The sequence below is a fragment of the Anopheles darlingi genome, chromosome 3 (assembly GCF_943734745.1).
Source record: "Anopheles darlingi chromosome 3, idAnoDarlMG_H_01, whole genome shotgun sequence".
Lineage (NCBI taxonomy): Eukaryota > Metazoa > Arthropoda > Insecta > Diptera > Culicidae > Anopheles > Anopheles darlingi.
In genome coordinates this window covers 38125452-38135938 of record NC_064875.1, presented here as the reverse complement: position 1 = coordinate 38135938, position 10487 = coordinate 38125452, and the positions used below count along the sequence as shown (strand labels likewise).

Sequence of the window (10487 nt, the reverse complement as noted above, 5' to 3'; positions counted from 1 at the left end):
AATTTTCCGGATGAAAATCGTGCCCGTACATGTCGACGGCCGACAGGAAGATCGATTCCATCTGGTTATGGCGCAGCTCATAGGCGGGTTGGTGGGCAGCGATCAGCACCTGGCGGGCTCGCAGTGCTACACGAGAATGTTCGGCGCGATTAAGCGAAGTCAGTTCGCTCAGTGTGGCCGCCAGTTCGTCGGTCAGGCCCGGCTCGTTGGCCCACAGATGATCGACCAGGAGCGTGACGAGCAGATTCTTTTTGGCGACCTGACTGTGCGAAAAGATCGTACCGACCACCACGTCCATATCGTCCTTGTGCTTTTCACGGATCGCTGCCACACACTTGTCGTAGTGCCCGTGCTGGAACTGCGATTCGACGGCGTAGTACTGCTTCAGCAGTTCGTGCACGGCCGCCTTCATGCGACCACGAATACCGTTGCGGTAACGCTGCACCAGCTGCACTATACCCTGAGTAGTCATAAAGAACACGTCGCGATCGGCACGCTTTTGAAGCGTGGCCGCATGGCAATCAATCACGCTTGCGATCATCTGCGATGGAAACTGGGCCAGCACGCTCGTGATGTTGCGCTCGTACAGCTGCATCATTTTGCGAATCTTTTTCTCCACCGACAGCGGAATGCGACCGGAGATCGAGGCGATCACTTCCTGCAGCTCAAGCAGCGGCAACGATGGATCACGCAAGCTTTGCATAAACTTCTCGATAATCTCACGCAATCGGGGCGCATTGTACGGATCCGGTAGACAGTAACCGGCCAGCGTGTTTTCCAGGATGGTTTTGTAGCCCGAGTGAACGCGGTTCAGCTTCTCCGGTACCTGCACGTTCTCGATCACTGGCCAGGCACTCTTGTACGGTTGAGCCTTTGTCACCAGCGACGGATCGTCTAGCTCAAGATGTCCGATCAACGATCCTGCATCGAGTACGGAGCCTGGACGACGCACGAACGTTACCGTTCCCGCTTCGTTCGCCTTCAGTGTCATCACCATTTTCATCACTTCGATTTCGGCGTAACTCTGGCCCTTCGACACATGCGCACCGTCCTCGACGAGCAGACTGATCAGTTTGCCAGCCGATGGCGACCGCAAGAGGGAGGGATCGTTCTCTTTCTCGAATACGCACGTCTGATTGCCGATCACGATCCGATACCGATCGACTTCCTCCTTCATGTAGGTCGTGTAGCTCGAACCTTCCATCGACAGCAGCATACCCCCATCCGAAAGACGGTGCACTTCTACCTCCTTAAATCCACCGTTCATCACCAGAAAGTAGGTATTCGGTCCACTCTTTGCCGCCTGCACCTTATATCGAATGCCTTCAGCGATCAGCTCTACATCCACGACGTTCGTGAGCGTATTGGCCGCCTGGATTTGTCCCTTTTCCATCGAGCTCTTAAAGCTCGCGAAGGCATCCGTGATCGTGCGATCGGCGATGTGCAGTGCACCACAAACGACACCGAGCAGAATGTCCGGTTTGTCCGATTGTACGCGCTCCGCAATCAGCGCATCCAGCCACGCCGTATCGATCGTGTTATCGAGAAAACTGTTCGTCTCGAGCAGCGTTACGAGATACTCGACCGTCGTCCGGAAATCACCCCGAATCGAGAGCTCCTTGAGCGCGATCACGAGATTTTCGCGTGCCTGCTGACGATTTTCGCCCCACGAAAAGCAATGCCCAAACTGTGAATCGGCAAACTCGTGCAATCCACCGGAGGCGGCCACACTGAAGTAACCCCACACGTTCTTGCTCGAACGGAAGTTCAACTCCTGCACCGTCCCCGAGCTGGGTTTGAATCCTTCGTCCGGATTCTCGGACGTGATACGCGCCGCAATCACGTGTCCCCAGGGGCGCGGTTTGTGGGCCGGTGTGTCGAAATCAATCGCCGAGCTGGTCCAAGGATTCTCTCCGTACAGCAGGCGAATGTCTTTGATGCGATGAAGCGGAATTCCCATTCCGATCTGCAGCTGGCAGGCGGGCAGATTAACGTCCGCCACCATCTCCGTACATGGGTGCTCCACCTGCAGTCGAGGGTTCAGCTCGAGGAAGAAGTATTTGCCTTCGGAATCGTACAGATACTCGACCGTGCCCGCGCTGACATAGCCAACCATCTTCGCCAACCGTACCGCCGCCTTCTCCATGTCCTCGAACACGGCCGGATCAGCAATGACGGCCGGGGCTTCTTCAATGATTTTCTGATGTCGTCGCTGGATGGAGCAATCACGACCGAACAGACTGATCGCGTTACCGTACTGATCGGCCAACAGTTGCACCTCCAGATGGCGTGCACCGCGTGCTAGCTTCATCACAAATATCGGCGATCCGGGTACTTCGGCCTGTACCTGCCGGAACAGGGCGGGAAACTCGTCCGGTGCGTCCACACGACGGATACCCTTACCGCCGCCTCCTTCCGACGCTTTGATCATCACCGGAAAGCCAATTTTGTCGGCTGCTATCAAACCCTGCTCGGACGATGTCACACATCCGCGCGCGAACAGTTCACTGGAAATCTTAATCTTTTTACCGCTATACTGAGCTTTCAGCTCCGAACCGGACCAGGGAAGGGTTGGAATGTCGGCCGTTTGAGCGACGATCGAAGAGGCCACCTTATCGCCGAGTGCCCACATCGCGCGTTCCGGTGGGCCAAGGAACACTAGTCCTTTACGGTGCAGGAGCTCCGGTAGTTTCGGGTTCTCTGATGCGTGACCCCATCCAGCCCATACGGCTTGCACCTGGGTGCGGAGTGCCAGTTCTACGATCAGCTCCACGTTCGCGTAGTTATTGTTGTTCGATCCACCAGGTACCGGCACGTAGTGATCGGCCATCTTGATGTACTCCGCATTCGCCTTCAAATCTTCCGGCGTTACCATGACCACGAACCTTACTGCGCGCTCGTTCTTGAACATCTCATACGACCAACGACGGATCGAGCGCATGCATTTCACCGCGGCGATACCATTGTTCGCTATCAGCACCTAGGAAAGTACGAAAGAGAGGAGGGAGAAGGTGATTTAGAATGAAATTTATTTTCTTGTAATTCGCGGAAACGTTAGACTTAACTCTAATTCAAGATTTCACCCCCAATAGATAATTAAAAAGGACCTATAGACGCTTTGCATAATTAAATCCTTGTTTTAATCCTTTGCCCTTCGATTTGCGGACAGTAGACCAAACCAAAAACCATCCTATTCAACATCAAGGACTCGCTAATCATTTTTAAGAGAACTATTGGAATAAGTGATATTCAACAAAAAGAATTCGCATGAAATTACATCAACAGTCCCAAGCACCTAGCGCATCCTTTAAACGCTTTAGTTCTTCTGTGTTGGAGTGGAAAATTTAGACAAAATTCATATCGGATAGTATCCAGAGAGATCAAACGCTTTGACAAAACTGAATTTGAAAAGGATGCTGATTTCCAAGACGACCGTAAATATCGCGATAGCATTATATATTTAGTTCAAACACAACTTATGCAAAATCAGTTCACAATATTTACAAGTTCATCAGTCCAAACAGGTCTTTTAGGAGAATCTACTGTGTAAATTACTAAAAACATGAACTTTGAGATTTGATAATTTTATTCCATTTGATGCCATTATTACAACCATCGAACAAAATGGAAACGTAAACCAGAAGAATTGATTATTAAATTACAAAAGATTTGAAATTATCGATCAAAGTGTTTTAATTATATAATTTAAAAAAATAGTTATACCGGCAGACCTTATCAACGAAACACTCGAAAATGGCTGATATTTCAAGCGAAAATTGTAATATTTTTAGTGAAAACCTTGAACAGATAAAGAAGCAAAACAGAGCTCAAGTGACAGCTCAAGGGTGCAGGAGCTCAGCTAGTGCTATCGTGCTTCAACCTTCATCTAATTTATTAGCTACATCACTGCAATGACGAGCTAAATGCTGTAGAGGAGTGGCGTCAGTAATTACACTTAACAGCGAAACACTATCCGGCCGATGCGGTGGTTAGGTTTAGCAAAAACAATCTGTTTGAAGTGGGCATTTGTGTGTAATAATCACAGAAACACGTACACACGCTAACAACTCGTATCGTATGAGCACTTTAACTCGATCTTGTAGTAGCAGTGTGTCGATCTTCTCTTACCTTATTGATCACCCGTGTGCCATTGAATTTCTTGACAAACTCTTCCGTCGTCGAGAGCACAAAGTCACGTTCCTGGCCACGCTGCAACCCCAGTCCCGTGCCATGGGACATGCTGGGCCTGAAAGGAAAATTTTGAGAAAAAAAGAAGGGATGTTAAAACAACCCATGTTCGCTGATGACCTTCCTCGGTGACAACCCTCTTCCCCCCCGCCACAGCTATTCTTCTGTAGCGACGTTCCACCCATCGACCACACACTACACCCGGCGATTAGGCTTCTACTAACACACTAACCATGACCATGCATCTTCCGTCTGGGTTTCCGAGCTCGAGGCGGCCGCTCCCGGAAGGGCGTTGGAGTCGTGAAAGTGGAATGGAATCTGTGATTCGTTCCCGCGGCCACGGCACAATAACGCATCCAACACGGTCAGCACCTTGTTGCTCGCTTTGGCGTGTTTCTTTTTCATTGGATCACTACTGTCGTGGCTCGGTGTGCTCTCGGTGACAACGCTTTGCCACCTTTTAGGCAAAGGAATTATCTCTTTGCGTTATAAGAAGGAACTCAAGCTGATACAGCAGGATGTATGACAGAACAGGGCAGTATAGGGCCAAAAAAAGACTGAAGAAAATCTGTACGGAGTAAAAACCTCACTGAAACAAACGCACTCGGCGAGGACCTTTCGAATACTGTCTGGCCATCGTACGGTCGGTGGTCAGACCCCAGCGGTTCGGTTCGGTGTTTCACTCTTGCTCCGCTCCATCCAAAAACGTACGCGTCCGTGGCCCATCCGCTCGTTTAAGTCGTTCGTCGTAATCGGTGCACGGCGCGCGGCATTCAGGCGCCCCCCAAAAAAGAGCTGTTACGCTAACAGCGTGCGATTGCACAAAGGCTGTCTTCACACACAACAAATGGGGGGGTCGGTCCGTTGTGTGACCGTTGATCGTTGGTGGCAGCAAGACGAAACACCTGACAAGGAGGAGGAGGTTTGGTTTCTGTTTTCTTTCGGTTTTCTGTTTGATGAAGGTTTACTCTCCATTGAAGTCCACGCGAACACATCTTCACACAGGTGTGCGTGTGTGTGTGTGACGCCGTTTTCGGAATCGGAGGAAAAGTCGGTGCTGCGCGTCGGGCTCGCCTCGTCTTTCAACCGCAATTCCTTGCAACACGCTTGCACAACACCCCGTCGCGACATTGAGTCACACATTTGTAACGGAAAAATCGCGAACAATCGTCGATTGTTCCGTATCACCGAACATCTATTATCAGTGATCTGCATCACACCTTTATATGGAACTCTTTCATTGAATGGATCTTCTTCCTCCCCTTGACCAAACTAGCTTAAATGCAATATCGAACCGAATACTAACTTTAGCCCACCGGAAACGGTCAGCTGGAGGTTGGCGTGCATGGGCACCTTCAGTCCATCGACCACTCCGGCCATGAGTGCGGCACCACCGTTATCCTCACTGAAGCTACTGCTGGCACTGGTGCTACCGCTCGGTACGGCCGTCTCCAGATTGATCACCGGTGTCGGTATCGGCTGCTGCTGCTGCTGCTGATTAGCCATCTTATCTTCCGTCGTGTTCCAGGCGGTTTCTTCGCCGGATTCTGCCAATACGAAGCGCTTGCTTGCTCTCCTCTTCAACATTATGGCCCTCACGAGGGTCACGGCAACCGATAAACTACTGACCACCACCACCACCAGTACCGCCACCACCACCGGGAGGAGAGAAAGTAGCTCGATTTCGAATTCGCTTCGAACGGATCCGGATCTATAGGTGATGAGATGCAATTCCGGAAACACGTAGCAAGATGCGGTGCGGTAACCGCTCTAATCGAAGCACGCTACGATCAATCGATCTCACACAACGCACTCACAATTCACTTTCACTGCTCTGACAACGCGTGTCAAACTACCGAAAACAGAAGCTTCACTGCACACTACGGTGGGGCGCCTCTTCTCTTTCCGCTGTTTAGCCAAAATCGAAAAGAAAATGTTAGCACAAACACGGCGAGGGGAGGGGACCGCGCGCGCTCGCACACACTCACACACGAACGTCGCATGGCCGTCGTCGTTCGGCGGCACAAATCGATTCCCAGTTCCGCTCGTCGCCACTCTGATGGTCAGCAGCTGACGCGACAGCTTTCCAAAAGGCCCAAAGACCTACATACTCTGCGCGCGCTAGACACGGTAGCTCTTTCTGCATTCCAGCCCAAAAGGCAACACTAATGACCTTGTTTGTACGTCTGCCCGTTCTGAAATGGCAAGCACCAACATGCCAACAACGTGTGGCCGAATGACCACGAGACGATCAACCGCTCGTTAACGGTCGCCGCAGTCCTAAAACTATCATCCAGTGTTCGCCACAATAAGTGATCTTCACTTTACACTACACTAAGATTACTCGTTTCCTGGGGGTCCAGCCGGTAGTATCCGATGCTGAAGAAATTTCAATGATCGGTGCTTCGTTCGAAAGGCCCAAAAAAAAAAAGAAAAACGTTACAGAGAAAGTAGCTCCAATTTTGAGACACTAAAGCGAATAAGTCGTCGTGTGATATGCATCGTGATATCTTCTCCGGTTCGTCATTCCGATCATTCCATTAGCTCCAGCAGCAGCGCCACGCCGCATCACAGTGAGCTGGGTGTGTTCATTTCGTGTTCTTCCCTTGGGAGAGAAACGTGAAAAACCGGTTGCAAACGTGCACACATTCTCCGACGGATCTTACATAATTATGGACAGTGTCGGTTCATCCGCAACAGGTTGACGACAGGTGGCTCCCGGGCGGGATGGTCTATGGAAAACCTTGGTCGCTCTCGTGCCCGACTGCGGAATTTAGCCGTGGCAGTCGGCGAAAACTTCACTCAATTAAATCACTCTTTTGGGTTCTTTCCTTTCGCAAAACTGGATGATGATGTGGTACAGGGAATATCCCGGGGTGGAACCGGTTCGGAAACCGGAACGGCCTCTTCCGAAAACCAAAAACTGAAAACTCGATAAAATAAACATGAATGAGCCCCGGCAAGGGAAAGACGTTTCATGGCCCGTTGATGTGTTTCCGTAGAAACGAGGACCGGAGCTCTCAGACACGAAACTTTCTCCCAGTGGCCCTCATATGAATACCGTTAACACACACATGCCAGTGACTAGGGCAAGATCATACGAACGCGTATGGTATACTACAATTTCCGTTATTTTAGGATGCCACAACCCGAAAGCATGACCTAAAACAACCACCATGTTTGGGAACGCACAATTAACGAAAGACATCCGTTTCGTGTCACCAGCGAAACGGGTTTGTCGCTTATCGACACTAATGATGGGCCGAGGAATCGATTTATGCACCACCGAAGGGCCTTTGCCTGGACCGGAGGGGTGGGGAACGGAACGATAAAACGCACTCTGCAAACGCAATCGATCGGTTGCGCTGATATACACAGCAGCAGCAGCCCCTTGCGATAGGAGCAAAACAGCACACTATGCTCGCTCGCTAGTTCTGCGTTTTCACACGCCACACGCAACGGCCCCTCCTCGCGTTTGGAGGCAGTCCACCAGTACCGAACCACTACCGACGGTGACCACGTTTCGCTCACAACTAATCGTCCAGCGCCCTGTCCAGCCACCGCAAACCGCGTTCATTTCTGAGAGACTTCAAGAGGGAAAAAAAAACCCCAGTAAAAACGCGATCCCAATGGCAGCCCCCCCAACAGGGTATGGTCACCGAATGGCGTAAGCTTGAATTCATGCGGAGTCAGAGCCGAAGTTGTTGGAGAAAATCGCTCGAATGGAGGCGCCGTGGATGAGAAGTGAGCAAATACGAAACAAGCGACGAACCCCGTAAAACTCGGCGCAGATCGGCACGATCTCTCTCATTATCTGACGCAAGATTTCGAACAGAATCAATGAAAATAATAGAATATCGGTATGGAGTAGCAGTTAGGCGGTATTAGAGCAGTGGTATGGCTTATCAGATAAGATCAAACAAATCGATAAATAGCTGTGATTTCTATAATGATATCCATAGACGCATAAAAGCCCGGCGCGGATTTTCATCAGTTTTTTGATAATCGTGGGAAATACTTTCCAAAAGTTACCTATTTTCTCCGTATTTCAAACAAAAAAAAATAGTTATGTTTCATAAAATATGGAGAAAAAAACTAGATATACCACTCTCATGTTACAAATAATCGCTCAAAATAACTGAGCAGTAAACCCCTGTGTTTCATTTTTTGGAACTATCTGCACCGGTGGCCTGTCAAAATTACCTAACGAAAGGTGTTTTGTGGCCTAGTACAACGGTACCTGAACGGGAAGGTTGGAATGAGTTCCGGGATAAATGGAGCTTGAACTATTAAACGGGGCCGTGTACACACCAGAGACCGAGATCAAAGAATGCTGTAATTGTGTTAAGCGTTTCAACAGAAATAAATGCATCTCAGTAAGCTTGGTAAATGTGGAATGAATTTTAAGTTGCTTGAGAAAGCGTTCTGTTGTGTACTTTTAAGTGATGTTGTAAAAAACAGGTTTGGTTCGATTTAACAAAGGAAACATTTTTTCAGTGATTTTTACCACGTTTTTCTCAGTCACAGTGGGGACAGTTATGGACAGTGTGTGATTCTCTAGGCGTATCACACAGCAGCAACAGTGGTCGATGCAAGTGGCCGCCAGAGTAGCGATAACCTTTGGCTCATTAATTCGTAATAGCAAGGTGGACTGCTGGTGGTTGTTGCGGCGTTGCTACTACTGGTTGGTCCAGCGCGCGCATGCTTCCACTGTGTACACGCGCCACCGACCGCGCAATGAGAGCTCATGCCACGAAGGTCAACATAATGTTGCCTCATCCACCACCTTGATTCTGGCTCTCGGAATCAAGAAGAACCATTTACAATGTATCTGCTATAGTGTCTGACAGTTCACGAAAAAAACATTCTATCAACAACTGTGCAGGTCATTCGATGAATTTGTTAAATAAAAAAGGAGCAACCAACAGTAATACCTTGTATATCCGCATTTGAAGATGAACATTGAAAAAATCTATTTGCGTCATTTCTCAACCCAACAGACCGTCATCGGTTTTGCAAAACAAAAAAAAACTGATCGCAACTCATGAGTTCTTCCAACGTATTCTAACCACAGACAGGCACAATCGATGGACAACGCAACAAAAAGGCAGAGTGCCCACGGCACCCTCGCAAAGATCACACATTTCTCGGCGTCAATTGCCCAAATATTGACGCTGGCTGTGGTAAATCAACCGGAACGGCAAAACCTCCGCCGTGTTTCAGTGTTACGCGAGAGGGAGCGCTTCAGAATTGCTGCCTCATTATGGCCCAGGAGGTCGGTGCTACTACTAATACTACACTAAAGCTACTCTGTGCCCCATGGATTTACCTTAATCGTCGCCTTTTGTCACACAGATTGATCTCTGAGGTAGATCTGCTGCGCAAACCATTCTCCATCGTTTGCGGAAACGCGTCATTGCCCTCCAGCTCGTCGGACTCCAATTGACAGTCTTCGCCAACGATAAAGCTAGCCCTTTCCGTATCTTTTGCCGGCTCGTCGCCAACCGAGACAGGAGCGGATGCGACCACCGCCGTAGAACCTTCCTCCTCCATGGTGATGTGGTTGTCGTTGGTGTCGACGGACGCAGTGACGGAGGATCTTCCTTGCGGCGATTGTTTGCCGTTTATGACGCGGGTTTCGTAGAACAAGTTCGCATTGGAGAAGGACACTTGCTTCAGCTGCTGAGTGGCGCGGGAACTACCGGCTGATTCGTCCTTCTGCGGATAATGCTGCTGCTGCTGTTCGGCACTACTAGCGTTTCCGTTCGTGAGCGTCACCGCCGTACTGCCGTTGGGTGGTTCGGTATCCTCAGTACTGTTCGTTACACCTGCGAAGCATTCAAGAAGAGGAAAAGTTAAACCCATTGCAGCACATGATGTCCCATGTTTTATAGAAAAAATTAAGAAATGAAAAAGGTTCCACCAGTCTAGGGTAACGTTCCCTAACCGCTTGGTGATAAGGAATATCAAAAGAAAGATAGAAAGATAAACGGATCTACATACAATCGGACCCATCATCGTGATCGTGGGATTCTTCGTCTGATCTGTTCGCACTAGTGTCTTTTTGTCCCCCACCAGCGGAGCCGCTACCGAAGCCGCTATGCCACCGGACGGCCCGATAACAGGCGGAATTGGTCCACCAATCATGCAGGAAGAGGTACGCAAAGAGGATGACCCCCGCTACCATGAGCTCTAACATCGAACAGAACCGTGATCGTCGCTTCGCAACGCGCGGCTACAACACGACCAAGACCAAGGTGCCTTCAATCCTCTCGTCAGGCGTCTCAGTGCGATGACGA

The 10487-nt window shown here is 49.7% G+C and overlaps 1 protein-coding gene across 2 annotated transcripts in view; it reads right to left on the bottom strand.

Annotated features, from left to right (window-relative positions):
- The window catches only part of LOC125957033 (acetyl-CoA carboxylase), a 15575-nt gene extending 5088 nt beyond the window's left edge, over nucleotides 1–10487 (bottom strand). Inside the window, exons 1-4 of one of the 2 annotated variants that reach the window (XM_049689389.1) lie at nucleotides 10192–10487; nucleotides 9518–10016; nucleotides 4129–4246; nucleotides 1–2980 (exon numbers count right to left, since the gene is read on the bottom strand). The exon at nucleotides 1–2980 is cut by the window's left edge and continues 220 nt beyond it. In XM_049689389.1, coding sequence (XP_049545346.1) covers nucleotides 1–2980; nucleotides 4129–4246; nucleotides 9518–10016; nucleotides 10192–10387 — 3793 coding nt within the window. In that variant the 5' untranslated portion in view covers nucleotides 10388–10487. Of the gene's footprint in view, nucleotides 2981–4128; nucleotides 4247–5494; nucleotides 5858–9517; nucleotides 10017–10191 lie in introns of those variants that run through there. The other variant, XM_049689390.1, reaches the window with a different exon arrangement.